Consider the following 26,492-nt stretch of genomic DNA (forward strand, 5'->3'; position numbering starts at 1 on the left):
GCCTTTATCCTCCCAATCAGTGCTGTCCAATAGAAATGTAGTACGAGCCACATATGTAATTTAAAATTTTCCAGTAGCCACATGAAAGTAAAAAGACAAGTGAAATTAATTTTTAATATATCTGATTTTAACCAAATATATCCAAAATATTGTTTCAATATATAATTGATCTAAAATTATTAGTAAGATATTTTACATTCATTTTTCTATATGAAATCTTTGACATCTGGTATGTATTTTCCATTTAGTATGTCTCCATTCAGACTCTAAATTTTCACTGTGAATACTTGATTTGGATTTCTTAAATTAACATTGAAAAAGTAGATTTGCGCACCCAAGTTGTTCCAAACATAAGTAAAAGTTTTTCAGTAACTGAATTGAGTATCAGTTTTTAAATTGAAATGGAAATGAGTGAAAATGAGATTAAGTGGAAAATTTAGCACCTTGGTTACTCCAGCCACAGTTCACATGTTCCGTCTACATGTGCCTAGTGGCTACCATATTGAACAAGGAAGCTCTAGAAGCCGTGGAGTGGTTTCAGTCTTATTCTGCTTCCTCTTTTTAGCTAAGCTTTTTCAAATTGGATAAAATTTGATAAATGGGTAAAAATGATGTTGTGGAGGTATTCTGTTTTCAGTTAGAGGAGATCAGTGAGCCATTCACCCTCTGTCTCCCTCTAATCCTCACCCTCTCTTCCACCCACTGAAGTCCTGAAGCACCTCTGCCCATCCCTGGAACTGCATGGAACAATTAACAAGTGGTCGGAATTTTAGCATTGAACAAATGGCACACTTTCAGGATCTGAGTCTCCTGGAGCTCAGGGGGATCTTAGCGTATATATGGGTCCACCCCCACCCCCTCCTTGCAGTGCAGAAATACTTATTCTAAATTCCTTGGTGAGGGGGAGGGGCACTCAGGTTCTGCTAAACACCTAGGAGCAGATGGATCACTTCATTCTCTTCGGACTTACATGGTTCTCTGTGTCTTGATCTCATCTCCCTAACTAGGTTGGGGGCAAGGACTGCCTTTTACAGAGCCACAGTGCCCACACAAAGCAAGACAATCAATAAATTCTTAACTGAAGGCCCAACTGACTGCAGGAATTCAAGGTCATTGGAAATATCAGGGTCACTGCATTGCACAACCCCAAAGAGCATCGTTCAAATTGTATTGTGTGGTTGAACAAGTAGCTGGCTTGTCGAGTTTGCAAAGTTTAGACTGGGCTGTCTTTTACAACTGACAAACACTTTTAAAAAATTCTTTATTGGAACAAAATAATTCCCTCTCCTATCTTCTGACAGAAAGCAAGTACATAAGTAAATTTTCTCAACTTCCTTGGGAATATATGTTAATCAGGGAGCGTGTATGGATGTGTGTGTGTGATGTGTAAGGTATGCTGATAAAGCTTCTGTGTTAGGAAGCTCATTTGGTACAGTTTGACCCTTTTAACTAGTCTTCAAGAGGCCACTGTGTTTATATCTGTTGGAATTTCCCATAAATGGAATCTGTCTCTGATTTGAAAGGTGCCTTAGTGCTCTTGGCTTTGTAAAGCACCCCAGAGCATGACCTATAGGAACCAAGGACATACACCCAAGTCACCGTGAGCACAGGGACTCTCTGTGGCTGCATGGTTTCTATCTTCATGAAGTTGAGAAAAGGCAGAGGCTAGGGGAGAGGGCAGAGAGGTTCTCTTAAGAAAACCTTCTGTTTGCTTTTGTGTTTTTCAAACTGACAGGTATTTATTTTTTCTCATGTCTACCCAGGAAACCAAGTGCTGCCTCCTGGAGCTTCTCTTGGAAATGGGCTCACCCCAGAGGCAGCAAAGGACCTTGGCCTTCCTGCCGGAATTGCAGTAGCAGCTTCACTCATTGATGCCCACGCAGGAGGACTAGGTAATCTCTGACTCCATGTCCACCACCAACATTGTGTTCAAACCAATACTCCCCAGAACCGAAGACACTCCCATTTCTGTTTTTAAAGCAAAGAGGGAGAGCTGGTGATTCGAAATACAGTAAAGAAAAGCCTTTTTACAGTAAAGCATTTGGTTAGAATTATAACTTTTCATCAACTATAGAATTCACTTATAATTTTATTGATTTCTCTATGTGAAATAATAGGAAAAAAAGACCTGAATAAATAACTGGATAGTTCTTTAGGTTACTGAAAATTTAAGAAAAGTACGTTAACTTTCAGCTATCACATAAGTGATGGTATCTTTACCTGTATTGTTTTTTCTGCAGATACTCTAAAACCCTTCCAAGTCTAATTTTTATTTTCATGATCTGTTTGGCTTATACCCTATGCCCAGTTACTTGGGTGCATTCTTGATTTCATCTTCTAAGTAACTCTCCAACCTGGCATTCCTGTATGCATTTATTCATTCATCAAAGACCCACTGAATGCTTAGTATGTCCCAGGCATGGTACTAGGGGAGAGCGAATTTAATTTAAAAAACAAACAAAAAAAGCCCAAGGTTTCTTTCCCAAATGGAAGACAGACAATGAGACAAGGTTTACAGTAAAGTGTGATGACTCTATCCTCTTCTTCATCCTTATTGCAGTGTATTTTTGGGTGGAGGGAGTGCATTGTTCAGATTCTCAGTATTTCTCACTTCAACAACAGCTGTATCTTTTCCTAGTCTTTCTTTCTAACAGCTTTTCTTTTAAAATTATGGTTCATACTTCATGAGACCAATTTATTAGATTATGACCATTGGATTTTCAGAATAGAATGGGCTGACCAGAGTAGAAAATATCGGAGTATGCCTCATATAGTAAGGGTAAGCATTTTTTTGGGGAACTTACGTTTTTATAGCCATTGTATGTGTCTGTGTGTATACTGGGCCATGATAAAAGTGAATTTCTTACTATGGGTTGTAGTCAAAAAAGCTTTGAAAGATATTTTAGTCCATACCTCATTTATAGCCTAGAGTTATCTACCAAATGCTTACAAGGAGCTGTACTCCCGGGACTCTGTCTGGGCATTGTCACCGCCGGGTCTTTGCACATGTGTTGCCCACTAGCTAACTTCTGCTCTATCTTGAAGACCTGTCTTCGATGCTTTCTCCTCCATGTAGACTTCCATGGAATACTTAGATTTCTTTCAAAGTCTCTGAGCTATACTTCTTTCAGAACTTTTACCTATCCCTATGGAAGAGATGGTTGTGTTATAATTGCTGTTCTATCTGCTTGTCTTTTCCACTGGACTGACTGTAAGCTCCTCGAAGGCAGGGGCATTATATTATTCATCTTGTATAAACTGTGTTGAGCCCTGTGTTTGGTTCTTACAGTTGCTTGATACATTGATTAAATGAATAAAGTCACAATAAGCTAAGAATAAGGTGAAATGGCCCTAATCCATAGAGTGAAAGTTAATCCATTTCCTTATGTAGCAGATTATTAAGCTGTATCTATTTCTTCTGTGTGGTGTCTGGACTTTCAGAGCAGAATAGCTCTTAACTATCTGTGGACATGTCTGTCTTATTCATCTTTATGTGTTCAGGATCTAACACTATGCCTGAGAAATAGTAAGCAACCAATAATTTCAGATGGGTTGTTGAATGGTAGACAATGTTGATTATAGGCAAGGGCGTTTCTGTCCTTTTTCTATGTGGGTCATAGGTGCTTTTGATTGGAATGTCGTGATTTTAGTTTTTAGGAACAGGCACAAAGAGAACTTGGGGTCGAGACAGACATGGAGTGTCTTGTCTCCTAGTAATCCTGACATCCTATATCATGTTGGAAGTCAGGGAAGCTTCCCCCATCATGCTTTTCCAGTTATCCCTAAGGCAGCAGTGACAGCCATCCATCCCCACCCAGGTGACAAGCACTTGGCTTGGACCACCACGTGCTGAAAGAAAGAGGACAGCACCTTGGGAACTTTGAGGACTCTGGTTCCCTGGTCAGCTTCCCAGACCTCCCTCGGGAACAAGCCGAACATGCCTTCTTACTTGGGCCCAGGACCCACTATGCCCTCTGGGAGGAGAGGCTGTGGTGCCTGGTCCTTGTAGACACTCAGAGAGTGTAGGCTGAATTGCACTGAGAGGAATCCAGGCCATTAAATGACCCTCCTCTTTTCCTAAATCAGAGTTGTTCAGGGACAGAAATTTTACCTTTAGAAGCTTTGAGATTTTTTTGTTCCCATTAAAAAAAATATAAGTGCACCTACATGAATGAGTTTCCTGTGTATTTTCCAAATTAAGTTCTTTAAGTGGAAAGAGAGACTAGGACCTTGGATTCTTAACAGGTTGAACCTCAAGGCCAGCAGTGTCCGAGGAGGCACAGGGGGGCGATTCTCAGCAACTGTGGGTCAGTAAAGACCTACTTAACAGTTTTGACCAAGTTGCATCCTTCTTAGACCTCCACCTCTCCCTTCACCTCACCGCCAGTTTAGGGCTAGGATGTCTGGGAAACAGAGGAGGCCTGGGAGCACATATTCCCTCATTTCCTACCCTGCCTATGCCTTTTTCAGGATGTAGAGGAAAAGAGGTCTGGATGTCTTGAAGAGGTCATCCACCCATCCAACCATGTAGTCACTAAAGATAGGTATTTTGAATGCTTACATATATGGCAGTTACTGGTCTAGGCACTGGTTATTACAGCAGTGAACAGAGTGTCCAAAGCCCCACACCTTTTGGAGAGAACATTCTGATTGTTCTCTCCTGGCCTGCATGTTTGTAACTTCATAGTATGGGTTTGAGACAACCAGCCCCTGAGGCATATCATAATGCTGCAGCAAGGTCTGTGAACTTGGAGTCTGAAGATCTGGGTTTAAATTCTTATTCTTCCTACCTGTGTACCTTGGACCAAATATCCTACCTCTTCACACTTCCAAGTTTTCTCAATACAAGACAGCAGTGCCCTTCTCACAGAGGTGTTCTGAGAACTAAAGATGTCAATAGGTAAAGCCACTGGCGTAGCGTCTGGTACACGGTAGGCACACGACAATGAGGTATCTTTCTTGGATTTTCTCACTCTCGAATCACGGTGCCTGACACAAAGTAGGAGCTTTGTAAATGGAAGTTCTCTGAGTGACTTTTCAGAACTGTCCTCTCTTTGCATCGGCAGTTGAGGAAGAATCCCAGGCTTCTGGACTTTACCTGCCTTCCTTGAATCTGCCCTAGATTTCTTTCCCTAATACTCTTTGTACAGAATGCAGGATTCACTATTTTAAGATTCTGTAAAGGTTGAGGTCACGAACAACCTCACAATATGGTTAGATAAACTCTCTGCTAAGAGATCTCCAAGTGTTAGGTTCAGAGTCTATCTTTGGAACTGGATGCCATCCAGGCCTCACACAAACCAACCCTGATGTTCATGGTCCCTACAAGTGCTGACCTGGCCTTACCCACCATGGCCCCCACATTCAGGCGGGTAGGAGGGGTAAGCGTTCTGCTCCAGAGAAAGACTCCTGGACTCTCTGGGGAAGCCTGGGACTGGAGAATAAAGATCAAAGAAGCAAGTGTAACTCAACTCGTGCTTTTTCCAGTTTTGAAAGAAAGAAGAGGAAGGACCTTGTGGGAATAAAAGAAAATCACAGATAAAAGAACATTTTGTACCTAAGGTGCTGGTTAGTAAGTTCTCCAGTAGACAGCCAGGAGATAGGAGGAGCTTTGTTTGCTCTTTGTGGGGGTGGTTCTGGCCAGGGCTCCTGCTGCTGATATTTTTCTAGCTTATAAAAATAGGATTAACTTTGTTCCAGGTTTGTTCTTGGCTCTGGCAGCCCAGCTGTCCTGAAAGGCAATAACAGCCTGATTTCTGTCTCAGGCGCTCCCTCCCCTCTCCCCGGCCAGTGTTCTTCTCTATCAGACCAACTCCTGATTCTCCACCACATCTGGAATCCCGGGCCATCTCATCTGGGTGCCTTCCCTAGCCCCCCAGCTGACCTAAGCACTCCTTCCTCTCCCTCCCAGGATGTCTGGGACTTGCCTCTATTACTATACACGTCACCTAGGTTTGAGTGTGCAACTTTGCCTCATTGGCTAGTTTGTACACTCTTAGAGAGTAAGCCCCCTGCCATTTCATTCTTACATCCCAGCAACCAGCACCGTGCTTTACATGTGGAGGACTATTAACGTGAGCATAGTTAGTGAATGAGTGAATGACTGAATGAATGGCATCCCCTTCATGAGGGATGGACATTCAACTGAGAAACGTAGTCACCTCTCACGACAGAGGCAACTGTCCCTATACCTGAAACAGTTCTCCACTTCCCAGGAGTAGGTGCACCTGATTCAGTTCTCCATGAAGCAAAAGAGCTGTTTTGAGGACTCCCCGATCCAGGGCTGCACGCCTGGAAACTGGTGTCCTGTGCGGTTCCGTCACATTGGCAAGTGTTGGTCAGGAGCAAACGTCGTGCCTAGGTTTAGAATCACTCTCAGATTCCAGATACTGGGTTCTTCGCCAGATTTTGATTTGGCTCAAATTGCTCCTCTGGGCCAGATGTTGAATTGGCTTAAATTGTTCATCCGAGATGCAGAAGCAAAATGAATATTTGGAATTTCTCCCTTCCTTCTTTCCTTCCTTCCTTCCTTCTTTCACTCCATTTATCAAATGAAACAGCGAGGCTCACAAAGACTACCTAACTCACCCAAAGTCACACAGTTAGTAAGTGGTAAATGCATGACTTAAACCCACACTTTCTGATTCCAGAGCTCACACTTCTATTCACTGTGCTGTATGGAATGGCATACCTGTTAAAATGTGATCAAACGTACCCTTGAATTTGACCCTTAAAATATCATTGGAGCAAGTAACAAGTATTAAAAAAAATACGTATTTAAAAATAAGTCTTTTGATAAATATTTATCTATTTGTGATGACCCACTTTATGGGTTGATGGGGATATAAGGTGACTATGAGAGAGAACTGGACTTCTGGGAATTTGTAGTCTAGCAAAGAGAATAAACGTTAAATAAACAATGTTGTTATATGTTACAAGTATGTAAGGCTTTGGAAAAATATAGAATGGGCACAAAATTGAGCTTGAAGAATTATAAAAAGATTCCTAGAGAAAGTGATGTCTGTCATGTCATTGCAACGTTTTTTGCCCTATTATTGCTTCTTGGTAAAATGGAATTTATTTATTCATCGTAACCTTTAAGCTTCAGTTAGGCTTTATTCCTAATAATAATAACAGCAACATTCTTGATAAAACAGCTATAAGAGACCCTCTATTCTTACTGGTACCACCACTGTTATGACCATTTCTTACTTGCCTTCCATGTGCCGTGTACTCTGCCCAGCAATTCACGTACTTTTATCTGTTGCTTCCCACAGAGAAGCAGAGGTTATTTCTGATTCTGTATGTGAGGAAATTGAAGGCAGAAAGAGTAACATTTCCACCATCACATAACTAGTGTCATGGCAAGATTTGAACTTGATTGTGACTCCAAAGCTCATGTTCTTATTTTTTATGCCAGTGGTTCTCAACCAGGGGTGATTTCACCTCCCCACCCCCACCCCCACCCCAGGGGACATCTGGCAAGGTCAGGAGACATGTTGACTGTCATTGGGAAAAGGGAACTGTGTGTTATGTGGTGGGCAGAGGCCAGGGACGCCGCTGAGTATCCTGCAAGACTCAGGACTCCCCACAACAGAGAATTACCTAGCCTCAAGTGTCAGTAGTGCTGGGGCTGGGAAGTCCTGCTCTGTGCTGAAACCCTTCCAATGATACCATGTCCTGTCATCAATTCAGTTCATTTCTGTAGAAACCAAAAAACAGTCCCCAGATAAGGGTCTTACTAATGTATTAGTACTTTTGTCAAGATATATTTTGTGAAATTAACACCTCAGTGAAACTAGCTGTGGGATAAGAAAATAAAGTGGAGGCTGTGGAGTAGGGAGTACGAGATGGCTCCCCCCCTTCTGTCTCACCACAAGTCTCACACTAGACGCTTGGCCTCTTTCAACACATCGTGCATCTCACCTCCTTGCATTTGCTCGTGCTGTTCGCTCTGTTTGGGGCACCCTCCCCTCCATATCCCGCCCCACCTGGACAGTTCTACTCACACGTCAGCAGTCAGGTCCAATGTCCTCCCACCATGGAGGCATACCCAAACTTAACCCCGCTCTTAGGGAAAGTGAATCACCCCCTGCTGTATTTCTGCCACACTTTCACCTATTTTATACCCCCTGCTGTGTTTCTGCCACACCTTCACCTATTTCATTTTCCCCCCAAATCATGTTCACTATGCCCAACATTCAGCAGAGAACCACCGAGCCAGTCCTCTGTGAATCCATGAGTTAAGGTAATAAAAGTGAGAGGATTTTGAAAGCTCCGAAACAAGGATTGCTAAATCCAGGTAGGGGAGCCTTTTAAAAATATAGATTCCTACACCTACCTTCCAGGGATCCTGAGCCTGAAAGTCTGGGGTGGGGCTGGGAAGCCGGTTATAGGGTGGGAGTTGTCACGTGGTGCCCAGAAGGGACCACCTGTGGGACAGGTCGGCACTGGGCACACACAGGTCAGAAGCAGAAGTGATGGGCAACTCTCAAGTAGGCAAATCAGACAAACCAGAAGTGTACTGAGAAGGAGCCAGGCCCAGGCTCCGGCCAGAGGCTAAGGGCAGGAGGGAGCTTATCCAACAAGAAAGAGAAGGTGGAGCCAAAGAGGCAGACGGTCTGCAAGGAATGGAGGGGGCTTAGAAGAGCAGATAAGGTCTTGTCCCGGAATCTGGAAGGAGAAAAGCGGTGTCAGTGCCCAAGCAGATAGAGCAGGGATGACTCCGGGAGCGCCTGGCTGTGAATCAGGCGAGGAGGAGTTTGTTAGTGTGATTTTAAGGTTATTGTTTTAGGTTGTGGTTTGGTTTCATGAGAACCACTGCTGCCTGAGACCAGAGCAGCTGCGTGAGCCGTGCTGAAGGGCAGACGGGATGGAGGGAAGGACGGCTTTGGGTTTCCTGTCCCCAGGCCCCAAGGCTTTCCTGGAACACTGTGCTTCTTTGCACTGTGATGGGGGTTGGGGTGGGGCCGGGGAGGGCTTAGCTGGGAGGCCAGTCTTCTACCCTGTGGTCAGAAGGCGGGGAGGAGTGTGGGCCCTTGGAACTACAGCCAGCCCCTCATGTCCTACCTGTCTAAATCTGTGCCCCACAACTCAGGATATACAGCTGTGTACCTACCCTGAAATGGTAACTTGTTTAGTCTGATATACACGCTCCAGTTTGGATAATGAGTGATCATAGGCTTTGGAACTAAGAAGTTGCTCAGAGACTTTCTATATCAAATTCTCCAGTTTGCAGATGAGAAAACTGAGGCCCAGAAAAACAGTCATCCAAGGGACCCCAGCAAATTACTGTCTGAATTGAAGTTAGAAACTGAGCCTCCTAATTTGTTGGTCAGGGCCATGCCCCCATTATGCTACACCATCTCCAAATTAGGACAAGGGGATGCTTGGGGAATCTGGGACTCTATCTACGGTGGAAAATAAGAACAAGGCAAGAAGTGGGTGTGTTCACACACGTGCTTATGTGTGTATATGTGTAGACAACTGTATATGCATTGCACGTGTATAGATGTGCACATCCATGTGTATATGTGTATATGTTATTCCATTCTACACATTGTAGCCCTTTTAATGGCTACAGTCTATACTATGGGTGGCTATTAAATAGGTAAACTAGTTGTTCTAAGCCATACATGAGTGAGTCTCTTGTTTTGTGGTCACAACGTACACCAGCTGTCTCCCTCAAAAGCTGGTAATGACTAGAACACCTGGCATTCAAGTTCCTTCTGAAAAGTTCAAAACAGTTATTGTTATTTCCCTCTGTGCCAGGCTTCGTGCTGGGCACTTTGATAGTCAGTGTCATTAGCTGACAACCACACTGCAAGCTACCATTGTTTTCTGCATTGGATATGCAAGGAGATCAAGGTTTAATAACTTGTTCAAAGTGACATTTTAATGAATGATAAAGTTGAGTTGTCGGCCCAAGTCTTTCTGACTCCAGAGCCTACACGCCTTCTCCTGCTTGTCCTGCTGGTGTATTTATATACGTCCATATGTGCCTGTAGCCTGTAATTACACACACACACATCTGTATCTAAAACAGAAGAGAGAGCTTCTATTTGACATTCTTCCAGGTGGATATATTTCTAGGCCCATTTTATGGATGAGGATGCTGAGGCCCAGAGTGGAGAAGTCATTTAATAAAAACTACTTAAAACAGCACAGGTGTCTGGGGCTCTCCCAGTTGTGGGGAATAAGACCAGTCTCATTAGACCAGGCTGGCTGTTTTTTGACTGCATGGTAGAGAGGTCAGTAATACTAATGTTGATGTTAATTTTATTGATTAACTTCATTGATTAATGTTGAAATTCATGTTGATATTAAACTCCTATGTGTAGTGACTTTCCATTTTCAAACCACTATCCTGGTATTTTTTTTTCATCAATATGGGAAAAAAAAAAAAAGGCTAGTCCATTTTTTACTATCTCTGATTAGTAATGACCATAAGGTTTTTGTTTTTGTTTTTTTTCCATCCTGGTATTTTTACCTTCATTAATGGTTGAGCAGACGGATACTCCAGTAAGTGAAGGCATTTGCCTAAGGATATAAGTTGAGGAAGGGTTGGATCCTTGACTATAACCCTGGTCCATCTCTCCCCGTGACCTCACGTGTACTTTGGTGAAGCTTTTGCATCAAACAATGGAGCAAGGGCTTCCCCCTGAATGGGCAGAATGTCTTGGCTCATTGTGAGTTCCTGTGGCCAGAAACTCTGATCTTAAGCAAATCTCTGACCAACTCATCAACTTCAGAATCTTATCCAGAGGGACTTTTTAACCAGAAGTTTCTACTTATTCTCTCATATATTAATATGACTGAAAAGATGAGCTGCTCTTTTGCTTTGCTGAGCTTGGGAACAAAAACAAAAACACCCGGGGTAACCCAGCCCCAGGTTCTGCTACTCCCAACCACCTGTGAGGAGGACTTCCCACCCCAAGTTCAAAAGGTAGAAGATGGCTGGAAAAGTGTTTGCTTGGGGGCCCAAGGTCTAAGATTGCACTTGCATCATTGGCTGCGAGATGAGGCTTACCCCAAAGGTCCACTGTTTTTCATGGCACAGAAACTCAACACACAGTGCCGCACATCCGTCCCACATCCCCGAGCACTAATGTTTGCTTTGGGGCTTGCACATCAGCAGCTGTCGGTGGGAAAATGCACATCTCCAGTTATCACTCCTGGGCAGCAGCCTCGCATCTGAACTGCTGGCTGCTTCCTTATCATCTCTCTGTGGGCCTGCGCCATTTCCTTGTTTTCAGTTTTCTCTTAACTAAGCATTCATATGAGTCATTATAAAGGGCAAAGAGAAAACAAAATTTTTTATTTCTCTATACTGGAAATCTTGAGGATTGCCTCCAGGCATCCTGCAGCCAATGGAGATGTCTGAGAAACTAAAAAGGAAAAATTACTAGAATATAGAAAAATTGCACTAGTCTATAGTTATATATTTTAGTAGCATCTGCCCCCCAACCCTGTCCCAGCCTTTCCCTAACCCTGATCTTTAGCAGACTCTGTACTCTGATGGAAGAATTTGGCTTCAGAAGACAATGAAAATGAAAAATCTTGAGGTAACACAGCACAGTAGTTAAGATCACAGAACTGATTTAAATCCCGGTTCTATTTGCTGTCTTTGTGAACTTGGGAAGTCCTTTGGCACACCATGCCTCAGTGTTCCCATCTAGGGAATGGGAATAATAAAGCACCAACCTCACAGAGTGTTTGAAGAATAAATGAGTTAATATCTGTAAAGCACTTAGAACAGTGACTGGCGGTGCTCTGTATAATGTGATCTCAGTAGATTTACATGATGAGTGATAGCAGTGAGCAAGAGAAATTCAAAGATCCATTCCTTGATTTAACAACTATGTGATGTCTTCCTTTTACGTAGCAGGCATCGTTTTAGGTGTGTTGGATATGATGTTAATAAAGACAAGTTCTCACTCTTGTAGAGCTTCTGTCTTGCTGGGGATGTTCATAAACTCCTATATAAACACGTGTGTATGTATGTGCACCCTATCTATATATATGTACTGTATCATGCACACACGTGTACATGTATAGGCATGTCATTGTGTGTCCACACACGTGTTCATACATGTGTTATTCAGTCTGTGTTGCACACATGTATACACATGTGTTTTGTGCATCTTTGTGCACATATGTGCCTAAATGTGCATGCTTATAAATGTGTGTTTATGCATGAATGCATGTGTATTTGTGTGTCTGTATGTGTACCAGTATATGTGTGTATATATGTGTATGTGTGCCTGTTTATGCATGTGTGGGTGTATGCGTATGTATGTGTCAGTGTGTGCATATGTGTTTATCAAGTGCTGCTAAGTGTTATGAAGAATGCATCTGTGTAAAGCAATGGAGAGTGTCAGGAGTTGCTTCCAGCAGAGAGAGTTCTGGAAAGTTTAATCCAGAGTGGTGACATTTGAGGAAACAGACCTCAATGAAGTGAGGGAACACTTTATGGTGTAAGAAGCAAGGTAGCAACTCGTTCAATCAGCAAATATGTGTTAGACCCGTATGTGCCTCTGATGCTGTACTGGGCTCTGGCGATATGGGGGAAGATGACCCAGTCCTTTCTCTAGAGGAGCTAGTGGAGAAGGCAGACCTGTAAGCAGAAAAATCCCACCTAACCTGCACACTGCTTTGCCCAAATGAGGAAAGTGTCACAGAAGCACAGGGAATGGATCTACCGGCTCTGTCAGGACAAGGGAGAGAAGCATCACTGAGTAGGTGGAAATGGCATGAGCATTTCAAACGTGAAAAAGTTCGGAGATGTGGAAAGGCCTGACTCCGTCAGTGAGCGTTTCAGTATGGCAAGCTGCCATTTAAGTGTGAGGGGAACAGTGAAAAATGGCCAGGAAATCAGAGCCGTGGACCACAGTGTGGGCTCTGAGCTCCTGTTGTTAACAAGTGACTTAGCTGCTCTAAGAAGAAAGCTGTGCCTCAGCTTTCTTTTCTGTAAATGAGGTGACAGTAGCGCCTCCTCGGTGGTTGTATGGTATAGACATCTTCTCCTGACACATGGTGAGCGCTTAACAAGTACTAGCTCTTCCTAGTCAGAAGCTCAAATGTAAAAAGCTTTGAATTCCAAGTCAAGGAATTTGGATGCTCAAATTAAGTTGATCAGCCCTATCTATTCAAATAGCTGACTCAGCACTGATTGTCATGTGAAAACTATGTCAGGTGTTTTATGTGAAGCATTGGCCTTTGGGAGTGAAGCTATGATTTTTACTACCAATGGGTGGTACTCCAAAGGAACAGTTAGAGAAGAGAGAGAGGGGTGGGAAGAGGGAAAGAAAGAAAGAGAGAGAGTGAAAGAAAGAGAAAGAAGGAAAGAAGGAAGGCAAGAAAGAGAGAGAAAGAAAGAGGGAGGGAGGAAAAGAAAAGAAAAGAAAAAGAAAAAAAATGCTGTCTAATTTTAACCTTAGAGCTTCACTTCAGTGGAATGAAGCAGATATTTGTTTTCCCAGGCCCTAGGAATTCAGTAATAACCCACTTGTTGCCAGGGCTTTGCATTCGACCTTTGCAGCTCCAGTCATGGAACCCGCAGAAGCGCAGTGGGAAGGGAAGGTGCGTTTCCCCGCCTCTGACTCCTCTGTCTCAGCGTCCAGCAGGCCTGAGCATGGGTAGCGCTACTTTTCACCATCTGGTACCCACTCTGATCTTTGTGAGGGGAATTTTATCTCTGCTCCTGTCTCTTTATCCCTTTCTTCAAATTCAAACAGAGAATGTACAAAGTCTGCCCCTGCTCACTGTAGTCTGAGCTGCTGAATATTCTTCCAGAATCCTTTATGATTTCTGTGCCCATGCTTCAAAATATTCCATCTTCGTTTTGTTGGTGGCAATGACAAGTTTTCCCATGTAACTCCCGGCTGTTGCCATATTTGTTAGAAATTACTCTTTCCGGGAGACTAAGAATAGAAAATGTATAGCGGGCCAACATGAGGAGATAGGTACTTTCCATTATTTCCAATTATCCATAGTAAATTGAAATCATAATACAAATAATAAAAAAAAACAAGTATTTTAATTTGAACATAGAAATGATGTATGTTTTTATTTTGTTGGTTTTTACATCTGATTTCTGTCCTTATTTACTTATTGTAGTGGTTTTCAAATTTGAGTATGCATAGTCAGCCAAGGAGTTAGTTAAAATGCAGATAACCAGGCCCCTACAACCAGCTTCTGATCAGTTATGTTTGACTGGGTCCTGAACATCTGCACCATATTTGGTCCACACATGCTCCTAATGGACTTTACCACTAGCATCTTAAAAGATGTTGGAGGGATGGTCTTAACTTAAGTTGGCTACAGTGAAAAGTTACCTGTATATAATCCGAAAGAACAAACTTGAGTCCAGGCTAATTGAAAGACTGCATTTCAAACTTTTTATTCAAAAAAAGCAGATCAATAAAAACTCTTCCAGTCTGGGGGTGGAGGAGGATTTAGCTCAGTGGTAGAATGAGTGCTTAGCATGCACGAAATTCTGGGTTCAATCCTGAGTACAACTTAAAAAAAAAAAAAAAAAGAAAGTTAAACAAACAAAATATACCTAATTACCACCACCCCCCCACCAAAAAAGAAAAAAAATCCTTCCATTCTGGTCCACTTCTGATCTAGTACATTTCTGGTATACACATGAGCTGGGCACTACCTAAGTGTTTACCTATACAACGTGTGATATGGACAGCAACCTGAGGCTGTGTACAGTCTGACTATCCCCAGCAAAGGTCCGAATGAGACGTGGCTCAGCTCAGGCATGTGTGGTGGAATGGGAAGAGAAGTTTGAAGGTCTGTCTGACTCCAGGTCTCTAGCTCTTACCATCATAAACCTTTACCCAAGCCTGTGTTAACTGAGTTAGCCATAGACCACTTTTTAAAAAAATGTTCAAAAAACAGAAAACATGGAGGATCTTTGAATCAAATACTCAGATCTAGGGAAAGCTAAGGTTCTCATATTTTACTTAAAGAGATTATGTTAGGATGTTGATCTTAGTGTTAGAGTTTCCCTGGCTGACTTTAGCCTGGAGAGTTAAAAGTGTACCAGTCTTGTGACTCACCACTGTGAAAACTAAGGGGAAACTCTGCCACCGGTATCAATACCATGAGTGAAGACTCTATACACCTTTTATATTCAGGCCTCTCACCACTGAAAGCTGTAAAGAAAAACCCACACAATTCAATTCTGTGCAGTATGTTAAAGATGCCCGAATAATTTGGCTGTTATTCAGACATTATCTGCTTTGCTGTGATGTAACCTTTTTGTTCGGCCTAAGGCATGTGGCCTAATGATTCTTTCCCCATGTGCATATTTATCATTCAATGTAACACATAGACAGTAACGTTTAAACATTGAAATAGATGGTTACGTTGCCATCTCCCCCACTTAGACTGTGAGCTTCTTGTGGGCAATGACTCTGGTCACATTCATCTCTGTAACTTCAGACCCCAACACTTAACCCAGTAAATATAACCATTAGTTAATATTTTGCCTATAAACAGCATGCTCAGCGCTGTACTAGTTATTGTGGCAAAGTCAGCGATCTAAAGAAATAGAGACATAACATGAAGACAGAGTTCTATAGGAATTTCAAAAGGAAGAAGTCTCTTCCTTTTGAAAGAAACAATAAGGCTAGGGAAGGACAGAGATGCTAATATTCCTTGAGTGACTTCAGCATGACAGGAACGAGCTGGATAGTCTACTTGTATAATCTTGGCATCAGCTCCAGCAGCTTGCTCAAGGTCACACAACAAGTGATGAGAAGCCCCAGAATGTCAGCTACCATATCCTTCAGGGAAGTGGGAGGGGTAACCTTTGAATGGAACCCACAATAGTAGGTATTTTCTCCACTGGAAGCATTGAAATGAAGAGTAGTCTGGATGGAGAGTATAGCATAAGTGAAGGCACTGAAAGGGGGTTGGGAAATGGTAAACATTTCAATTTGGCCCTAACCTATGATAATCTATAAAAGATTCCGGGAAGATGAGGCTATTAAGATCAAATAGGTGGAGAGAGAATGGCAGTACTTGAGCACCCTGTTGGAAAGTTTGTGTTCCTCCCTCTTTTCCCCGGGCATTTTCAAGCCACTGAAAGTGTTTTTAAGCAAGAGACTCATTCCAAGCAGGGCTTTATGTATTTCTGTTCACAGTAGATTGGGGACAGGAAAGAGTGAAGGAGAAGGGGTAGCCTGAAATAGGGCTGTGGCCATGGGCCTTGAAAGGAACACAGAGAATGTGAAAAGACAGGGAATTTGACAGCTTTTTTTTTTTTAATCCATTGATTAGGCAAAAGTTGTTTAAAATTTTGGATGCTCTTTATTTTTCTCCTATTTCTAAATTAAATGTATGGAAATATCTTTTTTAATTTGAAATGAATTCTCTGTCGTATTTGGCAGAAGAAAATAAAGAACTTGTTAACTTTAAGGCAGGCAGAGAAATTCATCCAGTTTCTAAGCTGGGCTCTCATTAAAGCCTATTGTCTTTAGTGGAGATATTCACTTGACTTGAGGAGCTATGATCAGAAGAGAAGCCCAGAGAATTGGTCTTGAGATTTCTACCCTTTGACATGCTTGACATTTGCTGATTTGAAATCTGCAGCTGGGATTCTGGTAAGCAAAACACCAATTTGGTAATCTCCCCAGACTTGAAGGACAACAATTTGAGCTCAGGGATCATTAAGGATGAAGAGTACTGGTAAACATCCTAGGCTTTTAGTTGGGATCATAAGAGTAAACTAGAAATAGACAAACTTTACAAGGGCTAAAGCCTGGCTTTGAATCAACTCAACACCTGATTAAATTCAGTTAATCTCCCCCTACTTCAGCTAACTGCAAGAAGCAAAATTATGGTTTTTTCTGGAGGAAGGTAACATAATCAGAGGTTCAACTTACAAATAAAAATTTTCATATACAATTTCTGCATAAAAAAAACCTAAGCATTCAAAATACAATAATTTTCATAAATCATGACAAAAAACTAAACCCACAGAAGAGCCAGATGTTGGAAGTACTGTATATGGACATTAAAATATCCTTGAGTAATATGTTCAGGAGATTTTAGGAGAAGATGGAGAATTCAGAGAACTGGGAGATATAAAAGAACCAAATGGAAATTCTAGAACAAAAATTGTAATAATTGAAATTAAGAACTGAAAAGATGGTATACAGTTAACAGCGGACTCAGTATAGCTGAAGAGAGAATTAGTGAACTGAACAGCAGGTCATAAAAATATCCATACTGCAGTATACTATGCAAAAGTCTGGAAAATACACAAAAAAATATAAGAAATATATGGGGCATGGTAAAGGGGTCTAGCAGAGATATAACTGGAATCTCATAATGAGAGGAGATAGAAAATAAGACAGAAGCTATATTTGAAAAGATAATTTCCAAAAGTTTTCCAAAGTGAGTTATTCTATCATTTGAAAATAACTATTCATGCAATTTTGTATTAAAAAAGAGAATAATATGATTAATAGTTGTTTTTTTTTAAAAAGCCTTTCACAAATAAAATTCAACACAGATTCATGACTTAAAAAAAATCTTAGCAAATGAAGAATAGAAAAAAACTTTCTTATTCTGACTAAGGGTATCTACAAAATAAAACAAAACAAAAAACTTGATTCAAACATCAGACTTGATGGTGAAATAAAACTTTCCCACTCTCATCACTTTTAGTCCACATTTTATTGTAGGGCCTAGCCAATGCAGTAAGTCAAGAAAAACAAATGAAAAATATAAGGATTACAAGAAAGAAAACTGACATCATAGGTGAGATGATTATACACATATAGAAAAATAAAAAAATAGATACAATATTAAAATTTGTAAGCAATTTAGCTGTTTAAAAAGTCAAGATAAAAATAAATTTCATTTCTATAAACCAGAAACAAACATTTAAAAAATAAAATTTTAAATAGCATGATTTACAGTAATATAAAAAAATTAAATACTTCAGAATAAATTTAACTGAAGATGTAGGAGACTTCTCTGAAGAAAGCTATAAAACAGTATTGAGAGAAACTAAAGAAGACACAAATAAATGGAGGGATATGTGATGTTCATTGACTGGGAGGCTCAATGTGATACAAGTATGACAGTTCTCCCTAGTTTGTTGTATAGACTCAATGAGTCCAGTTCAGAATTCTAGCAGATTTGTGTGCAGTGAGGTAGAAACTGATGATCAGATTCTGAAACTTCTATGGAAAGAGCCAATAATGAACAAGACAACCTTGGAGAGGAACAAAATTGGGAGGACTTACTACTAGCAGATATCAAAACTTGTAAGTAATTAATACTGGTATTGGGGCAAAGGTAAACAGGCCAGAGGAAAACAGATTAAGGAGTCTAGAAATAGTCACCCATGTGTGGACATTTAATTTATGACAAAGACGGTACTGCAGAGCTGTGAGGAAAGGATAGTTTGTTTCAATAAAGTAGTGCCATGTTTATTGGATATCAATATGGGAAAAGAATTTCTTCTCTTGCCTTATACCTTACATAAAATTAAATTTCAGTGGATCTTATATGCAGTTAATAGACAATGGAATATTATCAGCCATAAAAAAAAAAACAATGAAATTTTGCCGTTTGCAACAATGTGGACAGACCTCAAGGGCATTGTGTTAAGTGAAATAAGTCAGAGAAAGATGAATACTGTATGATCTCTCTTACAAGTGGAATTTAAAAAAGAAATAGAAACAAAAAAAGAAAAACCAGGCTCATAGATACAGAGAACAGATCGGTGGTTGCCAGGGGCAGGGGGTGGGGGTGATGGGAGAAATGGTTGAAGGGGGTCAAAAGGTAAAAATGAAAAATAAGGAGGAATGGATACCAAACCTTCCCACCTAAGTCCTGATAACTGACTATGGATCAGTATTTTAATGAACTGTGAAAATGACTTTGAACCCTTTAATAGTTTGTGTTTTTGTATGTTCCTCCTTCTGTCAGGGTAACAGTAAAAGCAAAATTTACTAGTTTTCTATTGTTTTTTTTCCCTAGAGGTTTTCTTTTCTTCCCCCATTGTAGTTTAAATTTTATTCTAACAAATTCCAGGACATTGAGCAAATTCTTTTCCTTTTAAACGAATTATAAGAGCCCAAACGGATTCAGACTGGCCACACAGCCCCAGAGAAGGAGGATGGTATGAAGAGGGAAGGAACACCTGCAGGGCTGCCAGAATGTAGTCTGCAGGCTGGCAGGGAGATGGCAGGATGTGGGGAGGATGCGGATGAGGAGGAGGACCGGCCAGCTTGAGGGGACAGCACCCAGTGACTGCATAACAAGTGTGCTGGGACAGCACAAGGTTGGAAGGCCTGGCAGAGGAAGCTGCTCCCTATTGTCTGTTCGGCTGCTGCCTCTGGCCCACATTGCACAGAGAGCCCACAGGGAGATTCACTGACTTGGACACATTCCAGGTTTGCCCAAAGGTGCTTTGAGATGGTGGACAGAGTGTTATTTTGTAAATCACTCAAGAATTCTTCCCTTTGAAATACGGAATTTAGAAAGAAAGAGAGCAAAGGAAGAATGAAAAGTAATACAGAAATTGCCCACTGACAGATAATTGGATGAAGAAGATGTCACACACACACACACACACACACACACACACACACACACACACACAATGGAGTACTACTCAGCCATAAAAAAGAATGAAATGATGCTATTTGCAGCAACGTGGATGGACCTAGAGATTATCATACCAAGTGAAGTAAGTCAGACAGTGAAAGACAAATACCATGTGATATCACTTATATGTGAAATCTTAAAAAATGAGACAAATGAACTTATTTACAAAGCAGAAACAGACTCACAGACATTGAAAACAAACTAATGGTTACCAAAGAGGAAAGGGAGGTAGGAATAAATTAGGAGTTTGGGATTAGCAGATACAAACTACTATATAAGAATAGATAAATAGCAGATCCTATGGTATAGGGCAGGGAACTATAGTCAATATCTTGTAATAATCTATAATGAAAAAGAATCTGTGTGTATATACTTATGACTGAATCACTGTGCTGCACACCAGAAACTAACACAACATTGTAAATCAACTATACTTTAATAAAAAATAAGATGGATATACAGCATAGATCCAACAGAAATAAGTACTTGTGTGTACCAGAAAAACAAACAAACAAACAAAAAAAACGCTAAGAATACCCACACCACCATTTCTACAGCCTCGTGGTTGAGAAAAAAGCATTATTTCTGGAGCGGCTCCTGTGGCAGCCCTGGTCAGGCTGCTGGAAACCAGCATCCTTGGCTCCCAGGAGACTCAGCTCCTTGAGGACAGTGGGTTTTTCAGGTATATTTCGCCTATAGCGCTGAGCACGGTGCCTCTTGGAGAGTCGTGCTCAGTAAAGGTTTATGGAATTGAATCCTACTGAGCAGAGGAGGGAGAGGATATTATTCAGGGTCTAACATGTGTCAGCACTTTTCTTTCAAAACAAGATTGTATTTTTACACTTTTACTTTGAAATCATCATTTCCCTTTTACGGATGAGGTATTAGAGGCTCAGGGAACTCCACTCATTTGCCCCAGGTCATGCAGCTGGAAGTGTCTCTCTGAAATCTGGTGCCCTTACAGCCTACCCCCCCCCCCCCCCCCCCCCCCCCGCCATGGCCCAGGGCCAGCAATGCCAAGAGAGTAGAGCCTGGCGGGGCTGCTATCCTGGGAAGGTGGATGTCAAGGGCAGGTGTGTAGGTGGAAGGGGAGGGCTGAATCTTGAGCTATGCTGAAACAGAGATGTCATTTCAACTGCAGTTTTTGAAAAATGCCAGTGTATTCCTTGTGGGATTTTCTGTAATTCATTTTTGCTCTTGTCTTCCACACTATTTATTTACCTAAGCCTTTGTTCTCTTTGAAAATATTCGAGCCACATGTCATTCAAAGTGTTAAAACTTTGGGCCCTTTTTATCCCGCTTAGTTTTTTCCCCCCTCTCTCCAGCTGCTCTGCATATCACTTCATTCTCTGACTCTCTGGCCTGACTTTTATCCAGGCCATTCACTCCCACTCCCGCTCTCCCTGGAATGGGGGCTAGGGACGTAGGACCCAGCTTGAGAATCTATTTTTCTTTTTCTGTCTTGTTGTCTGAAGCTTGGGGCAAGGTTAGATCAATCAGTCTAGGTGTGGTGGAACCCTGTGACCCTCTCCAGGGGCAGTGCTAGCCCCATAGAAACTTGGCTGGTTTTGGCTCCGGGAGTGAATTCCAGGCTTTGAAGAATCTGTCAATGTTCAACTAACCCCACAAAACCTCAGGAAGTTTTTGATGAAACCGAAACTCAGACCAGGGGAGGAGGTGCTGAGCTTGGCATCAGGGTCTGGGGAGAGAGAACTAGGGAGCCAACCAAGATCTTTTCCTCAGAAATTTCAGGCCTCTTCCACAGGGTCAGGTGTCTTAATGAGCAAGTTCCATCTCCCTCTTGGCGTTTTCCTGAAGCATCTCACTTGTCTGCTTTGTGTCCTTGAGGGCATTGCCAGGATGGCTAGTTCCTTTCTCACCTTCCAGGAGCCTTCAGGTAATTTATAAATGAAACCATTTGTCTAGGCGCAAGAAGAAGTTGCTGGAGGATACCTAGTCCTTCCATCTCCTGGGAGAAGCTGGACCCTAACACTTATTTAGCAGTCCCTCTATCCCAGGCATAGGGCTACTTGCCTCACACGTAGGGTGACCACCCATCACTGTTTGTTCTGGACTTGGTGGGATCCTTCCCGGGACACTGGGCATACAGTGCTAAAACCAGGAATGATGACCCTGGAAAGTAGATGCCATTACCCCATCTCACAGCTGAGAAGACTGAGGCATGGAGAGGCAAGTTAACTTATCGAAGGTTGCAGGGCACACTTGTGGTGGACCTGGGAATCCAATATGAATTGTCTGACTTCAGACCCTGAGCCTTGTCCAGCCATGTTCTTCAGAACGCAGGGTTCCATCTCTTTCACATTGTGTAGTCCTGCAACTTACATCATCTGACTGTTTCTCTGTCCTATGTCTTTGTTTTATTGTCTCTTTTGTCTCCAGGTCTACCTGAAATGCCTTTTCTTTCCTATCCCCTCCCCCTGCTGACTGAGGTAACTCCTTCAGGAGGTCCTTGTTGACCATACAAACTAGACCTGGAGTCCTGGCTCCATACTTTCATTAGATGTACTCAGATCTGAGTCATTGGTTGCTCCATACTGTCTTGTGTCTGCCTGTGTATCTTTCCACTCCTCCTAGACTGAGATCTGGTAGAATAAACGGCAACATCTTTCATCGTTAGATTTCCAGCTCTGGACACAGTGCCTGAGTTTTAATTGGGGATTGATGAATAACTGTTGAATTAATCATTTGATTTATAAAGTATCAGAAGGCAACTGTGTGATTTCAAGTCACAGTTTTAGATCTGTTTAAGGATTTATTCCATAAGATACTTTTGTGGTACTTGGACCAGTTCTCTTAATTGTGGCTTTTTAAATATTATTATCTTTAGACAGTGATTTTTGTGCATTAACTTGGCCATTTGTATAAGATTTCAGCCTGACTTTTTACCACGTCTAATGTTTGTGGGTGAAAAATTGTCTTTTATGAGGTCATAGATGAGGATGTCCAAGAAATCTAGAGGCTCTGTTGAGGTTAGCAAGAAAGGAATTTCTGAAATCAAGTTTTTGCTTTGTCTTTACTATGGATTTTGCTAGTGTTCTCTCTGAGTCTCAGATTTCCAAGCTATGACATATTAGCCTACCTTTGAGATTTGATCTTTCTGAGTAGAAAGGAGGAACAGAGGAGCAAGACCCAGTTATCTGAGGGTCTGTTCTTTGTTCTCTGGCTCTTGTATTTGGTGTCTGGTTGGGGCAAGTCATGGAAGAGTATAGCGTTTAGACAGAAATGGCAGCTACCATCGCCAGGTTGAATTGCAGGATGAGTGGCGCTACATGTTATCATGGCTTTTAGGGATATAAACAGCTTTTGGTTTATCATAACAAGGTTTAAAATGTTTGCCTGGATTTTCCCTACTGCCTGGTACCTCCTTTTCTTTATTCCCTGGAGCCCCCCATTATTCTGTCATGAGCTGTATGTGCAAGGACAGAAAACAAATGTTCCAGTCAATCTAAGTAAGCCCGGATACCTCTGGCAAAGCACGCAGCAGCCTGACTGTCATGCCAAGCCCTGCTGGTAACACTGGAGACCGAGAATGGTCAGGAATAACAACAATGGCAAAACTATATTGAGTAAACTATGTTCCAGGTACCGTCCTATTCGTGTCATCTTCACAATAGCCCTAGGAACTACATCTCTCGTCATTCCAATTTATAGATGAGGGAAATGAGGCACAGGAAGGTTAAGTGGCTTGACCAACTTGCCCGACTTGAAATCAGGCAGTCTGGTTCTAGAGCTCTCATTCCTAACCATTGTGCCCTAAATAGTGCACTTATCCAGTGAAGTCTGCTCACATCTCATTCAAAGACCTTCCCTATTATCTTTCTAGCTCTGTTGGGGGTGGGGTGGAGTGTAAGGGACGGGGATGGTGGCAGTGTTAAGGTGTAGAAAGTTTCTTTGTAGACTTATTACATAGGATTTTTAAAAAAGGTAAACCTACTTATAGGATTTAGATTGGGTGAATTCTAAATGGCATTTCTTTCAAAGCCAAGGTGATGCTTCATCAGACACAGGGATCACAGAAATCTCTTCAGCTGTTTCACTCCCCTTCATTTGTTGGGCTTGTGATGAACCCGTTCGGCTTGCTCTAGTGGCATTATAACAATAAATCCTGAAAGAGATTTGAGTTGAGCTCTGCTGTCTGTGAATACTTGGAATTCTTGTCAGTAGTTGAAAAGAAAGGAACTAGTTTGTGTAGGCTCCATGAGATTTAGAGTTGGGTAGACACTCTTAAGTCTGGGGGACCTTGGACAGTTTCCTGGAAGAACTTCAGTCCCGTTTTCCATATCAGTGAAACAACATGGCAATAACAACCTCTCGAGATCATTATATGAATTTAATACAATAATATTTGCAAAGTGTGGAGCATGAAGCAATCTTTCAGTAACCATAGGGATCTTAGGACCTTGACTCTACCAGTGATTTTGACAATTCTAAGCAAGTTGTGCTGTGAGGCTCCAGTGATAATTTTACTGTTACCTGTGAATTGTCCCTCAAAACTCTTCAGAATCTTTCACGATTATTCATAATTAAGACATACAGCATTTGTCATCTTTATCTAGAAAATGTCTTGTGTTTTACTTATACATGCCTTATGCTGCACACAGTCATTCATTAAACAACAACAACAATAAAAATTAGTGAGTCACTGTGGTGTCAAGACCTGCTGTGGCCTCGGTCAGCTCACAGTCTCATAGAGGGAGACAGCTGTGCCACCACATACGTTACAGACCCAGCGATAGAACCTGTGCAGTGTCGGGGTGGGCTGCAAGGAGAGAGGCGTGGTCCGTTCGCCCTGATGGGGGTGCCCCGGGGGAACGGGGGAAGACATGGTCAGGAAAGGCTTCTGATGAAAGACCTGGGTCTTCAAAATGGAGTCTGTGTCCCCCCAAGTAGATTGTGGGGGGATGGACTGTATTGTGGAAAGAATATTCTAAGCAGAAGGAACAGCACGAGGAAACGTTGAGTGGCATGACCCAGCAAGGCACGTTCAGGAATAAGTAGAAAGTCTCTACACTTGTGCTAAGCACATCTGTAGGTCCTGGATTTAACAGTCCCATGTTTTTGAGTCCCGGTGTGTTCCACATACATCTCACTTAATGCCCACAGCAATTTTGTAAGGTAAATGTTGTTACCCAAAATCTTCAGATGTGGAAATTGAGGTTCTAGAGATCAAGGCATTTACCCAAGGACATGCAAGTGGGATTCAATAACAGCAACGGTAATAAAAACAGCAAGGATTCATATATTGTGCTAGGCCTGCCCCAGCCACACCGTCCAGTGCAGCATCCACTAGCCACACGTGGCTACTTCAGTTAAGTAAAGTTCCTCAGTTGTACTCACCACATTTCAAGTGCTCAGTTGCCACACATGTCTGGTGACTGACTGCTCTATTGGAAAATGCAGATACGGAATATTTCCATCATCTCAGAATTTCCTGTGGATAGCACTAGTCTAAGCACTTTACATATGTTAACACATCTAATCCTTGTAACAGTCCAATGAGGAGGATATGATTATTCAAACTGTGCAGATGTGGAAAATGAGGCACAAAGGAGATAAGAAACTGAAGCAAGTTCCCATGATGAACAAGTCCAGGTTTTTAAGCACGACACTGTAGTACCAAACTCATATATGATATTCTATATAAAATAAATGAATATTAGTCAAAAGAATATAATTCAGTATATTCTTTTCTTTAGACTGTTGTTGGTCCTCTGCAGAGAAAATGTCTTTGATATGATTCTTACCCTTCCAGGATCTTACAGTTATTGGAGCCAGCTTTCCATATATGAGGCTGGTCTCCAGAGAGCCTCCTCTCCAGGGACCCTATAAACTTCTTGTCCTGCTTAGTTAGAAAATTAATTTGATGCAGTTTATCAGTCAGCTTATTCCTCCAAATGGCTGATTCAAGAGTCTCAAGTTGATAGTCTTAAGTAATGTTCAAAACCCTTCTCATCCTTTTTTCCTTCAGAGGTGTCTGGGCTCGTTATTTCAAGAGTGTCTTTTGACACTTCCAGTACTTCCATAGCAGACCTTTTTATATTTTTCAAACCTAGGGGAAGAGCTTCAGACTAGGAGACTAAAAGTCCTTGTGTGAGCCCTGCTTTTGCCTCTAAGTAGCTAAATAAACTGGAGTAAGCTACTTTACTTCTCTGAAATTCAGTTTCTTCAAATGTGATCTCAAAAATAAAATAGCACATATTATACGATTTTTTAAAGCTAAATGAAGGGTACAGTGTTTGAGGATGCTTTGCAAGCTATAAAGTATTTTATATAGCTATAAAGTCTGAGATAATTATAACACAAATGCTGGAGCTTGGGGTGTTTTTCTTCTATCTAACCCTTTAAAGTTTTCAAAGCAGTTGTGGCTTGATAAATTACAGGATAACCCACTCTTAATCATAACATTTGCAAAGTCTCTTTTTTCTTTTACGCAAATATGGTAGATATTTAATAAATGTTTGGATGGAAGGATGGATGGTTGGGGGAGAGGGAGGGAGCTAGCATGTAAAAGAAAATAAGAGAGTCGTTCATGAAGTTTTAATTTTTCCTTTTAAATTCTGTATTTTTAAAACATATTCCTGGATATGAACTACGTTCTTGTGTATGATGTGGGGAAGAGGCCCTGAACTGATTCATTGACACAATAAGCTTGTCTTTCTGCTATTTGTTTTTCGTTCAACAAAAAATTCATTAAGCATTCATTAAACGCTCAGCTGAGCATTGTGCAAGGTTCAGAGAAAACACACTTGAATATCTCACAATTTTTTTGGCACAGGGTGGGGGACGCCTGTCTCTTCAGCTGCTAATTTTGCCCTTTAAGCTTTCTGAGG

The 26,492-nt window shown here is 41.6% G+C and overlaps 1 protein-coding gene across 1 annotated transcript in view; it reads left to right on the forward strand.

Annotated features, from left to right (window-relative positions):
* The window catches only part of FGGY (FGGY carbohydrate kinase domain containing), a 300,360-nt gene that overhangs the window by 163,622 nt on the left and 110,246 nt on the right, over positions 1–26,492 (forward strand). The window contains 1 exon segment of the mRNA XM_032494401.1: positions 1,764–1,892. Within this exon segment, the coding sequence (XP_032350292.1) occupies positions 1,764–1,892 (129 nt within the window).

This window comes from Camelus ferus, chromosome 13 (genome assembly GCF_009834535.1).
Source record: "Camelus ferus isolate YT-003-E chromosome 13, BCGSAC_Cfer_1.0, whole genome shotgun sequence".
NCBI lineage: Eukaryota > Metazoa > Chordata > Mammalia > Artiodactyla > Camelidae > Camelus > Camelus ferus.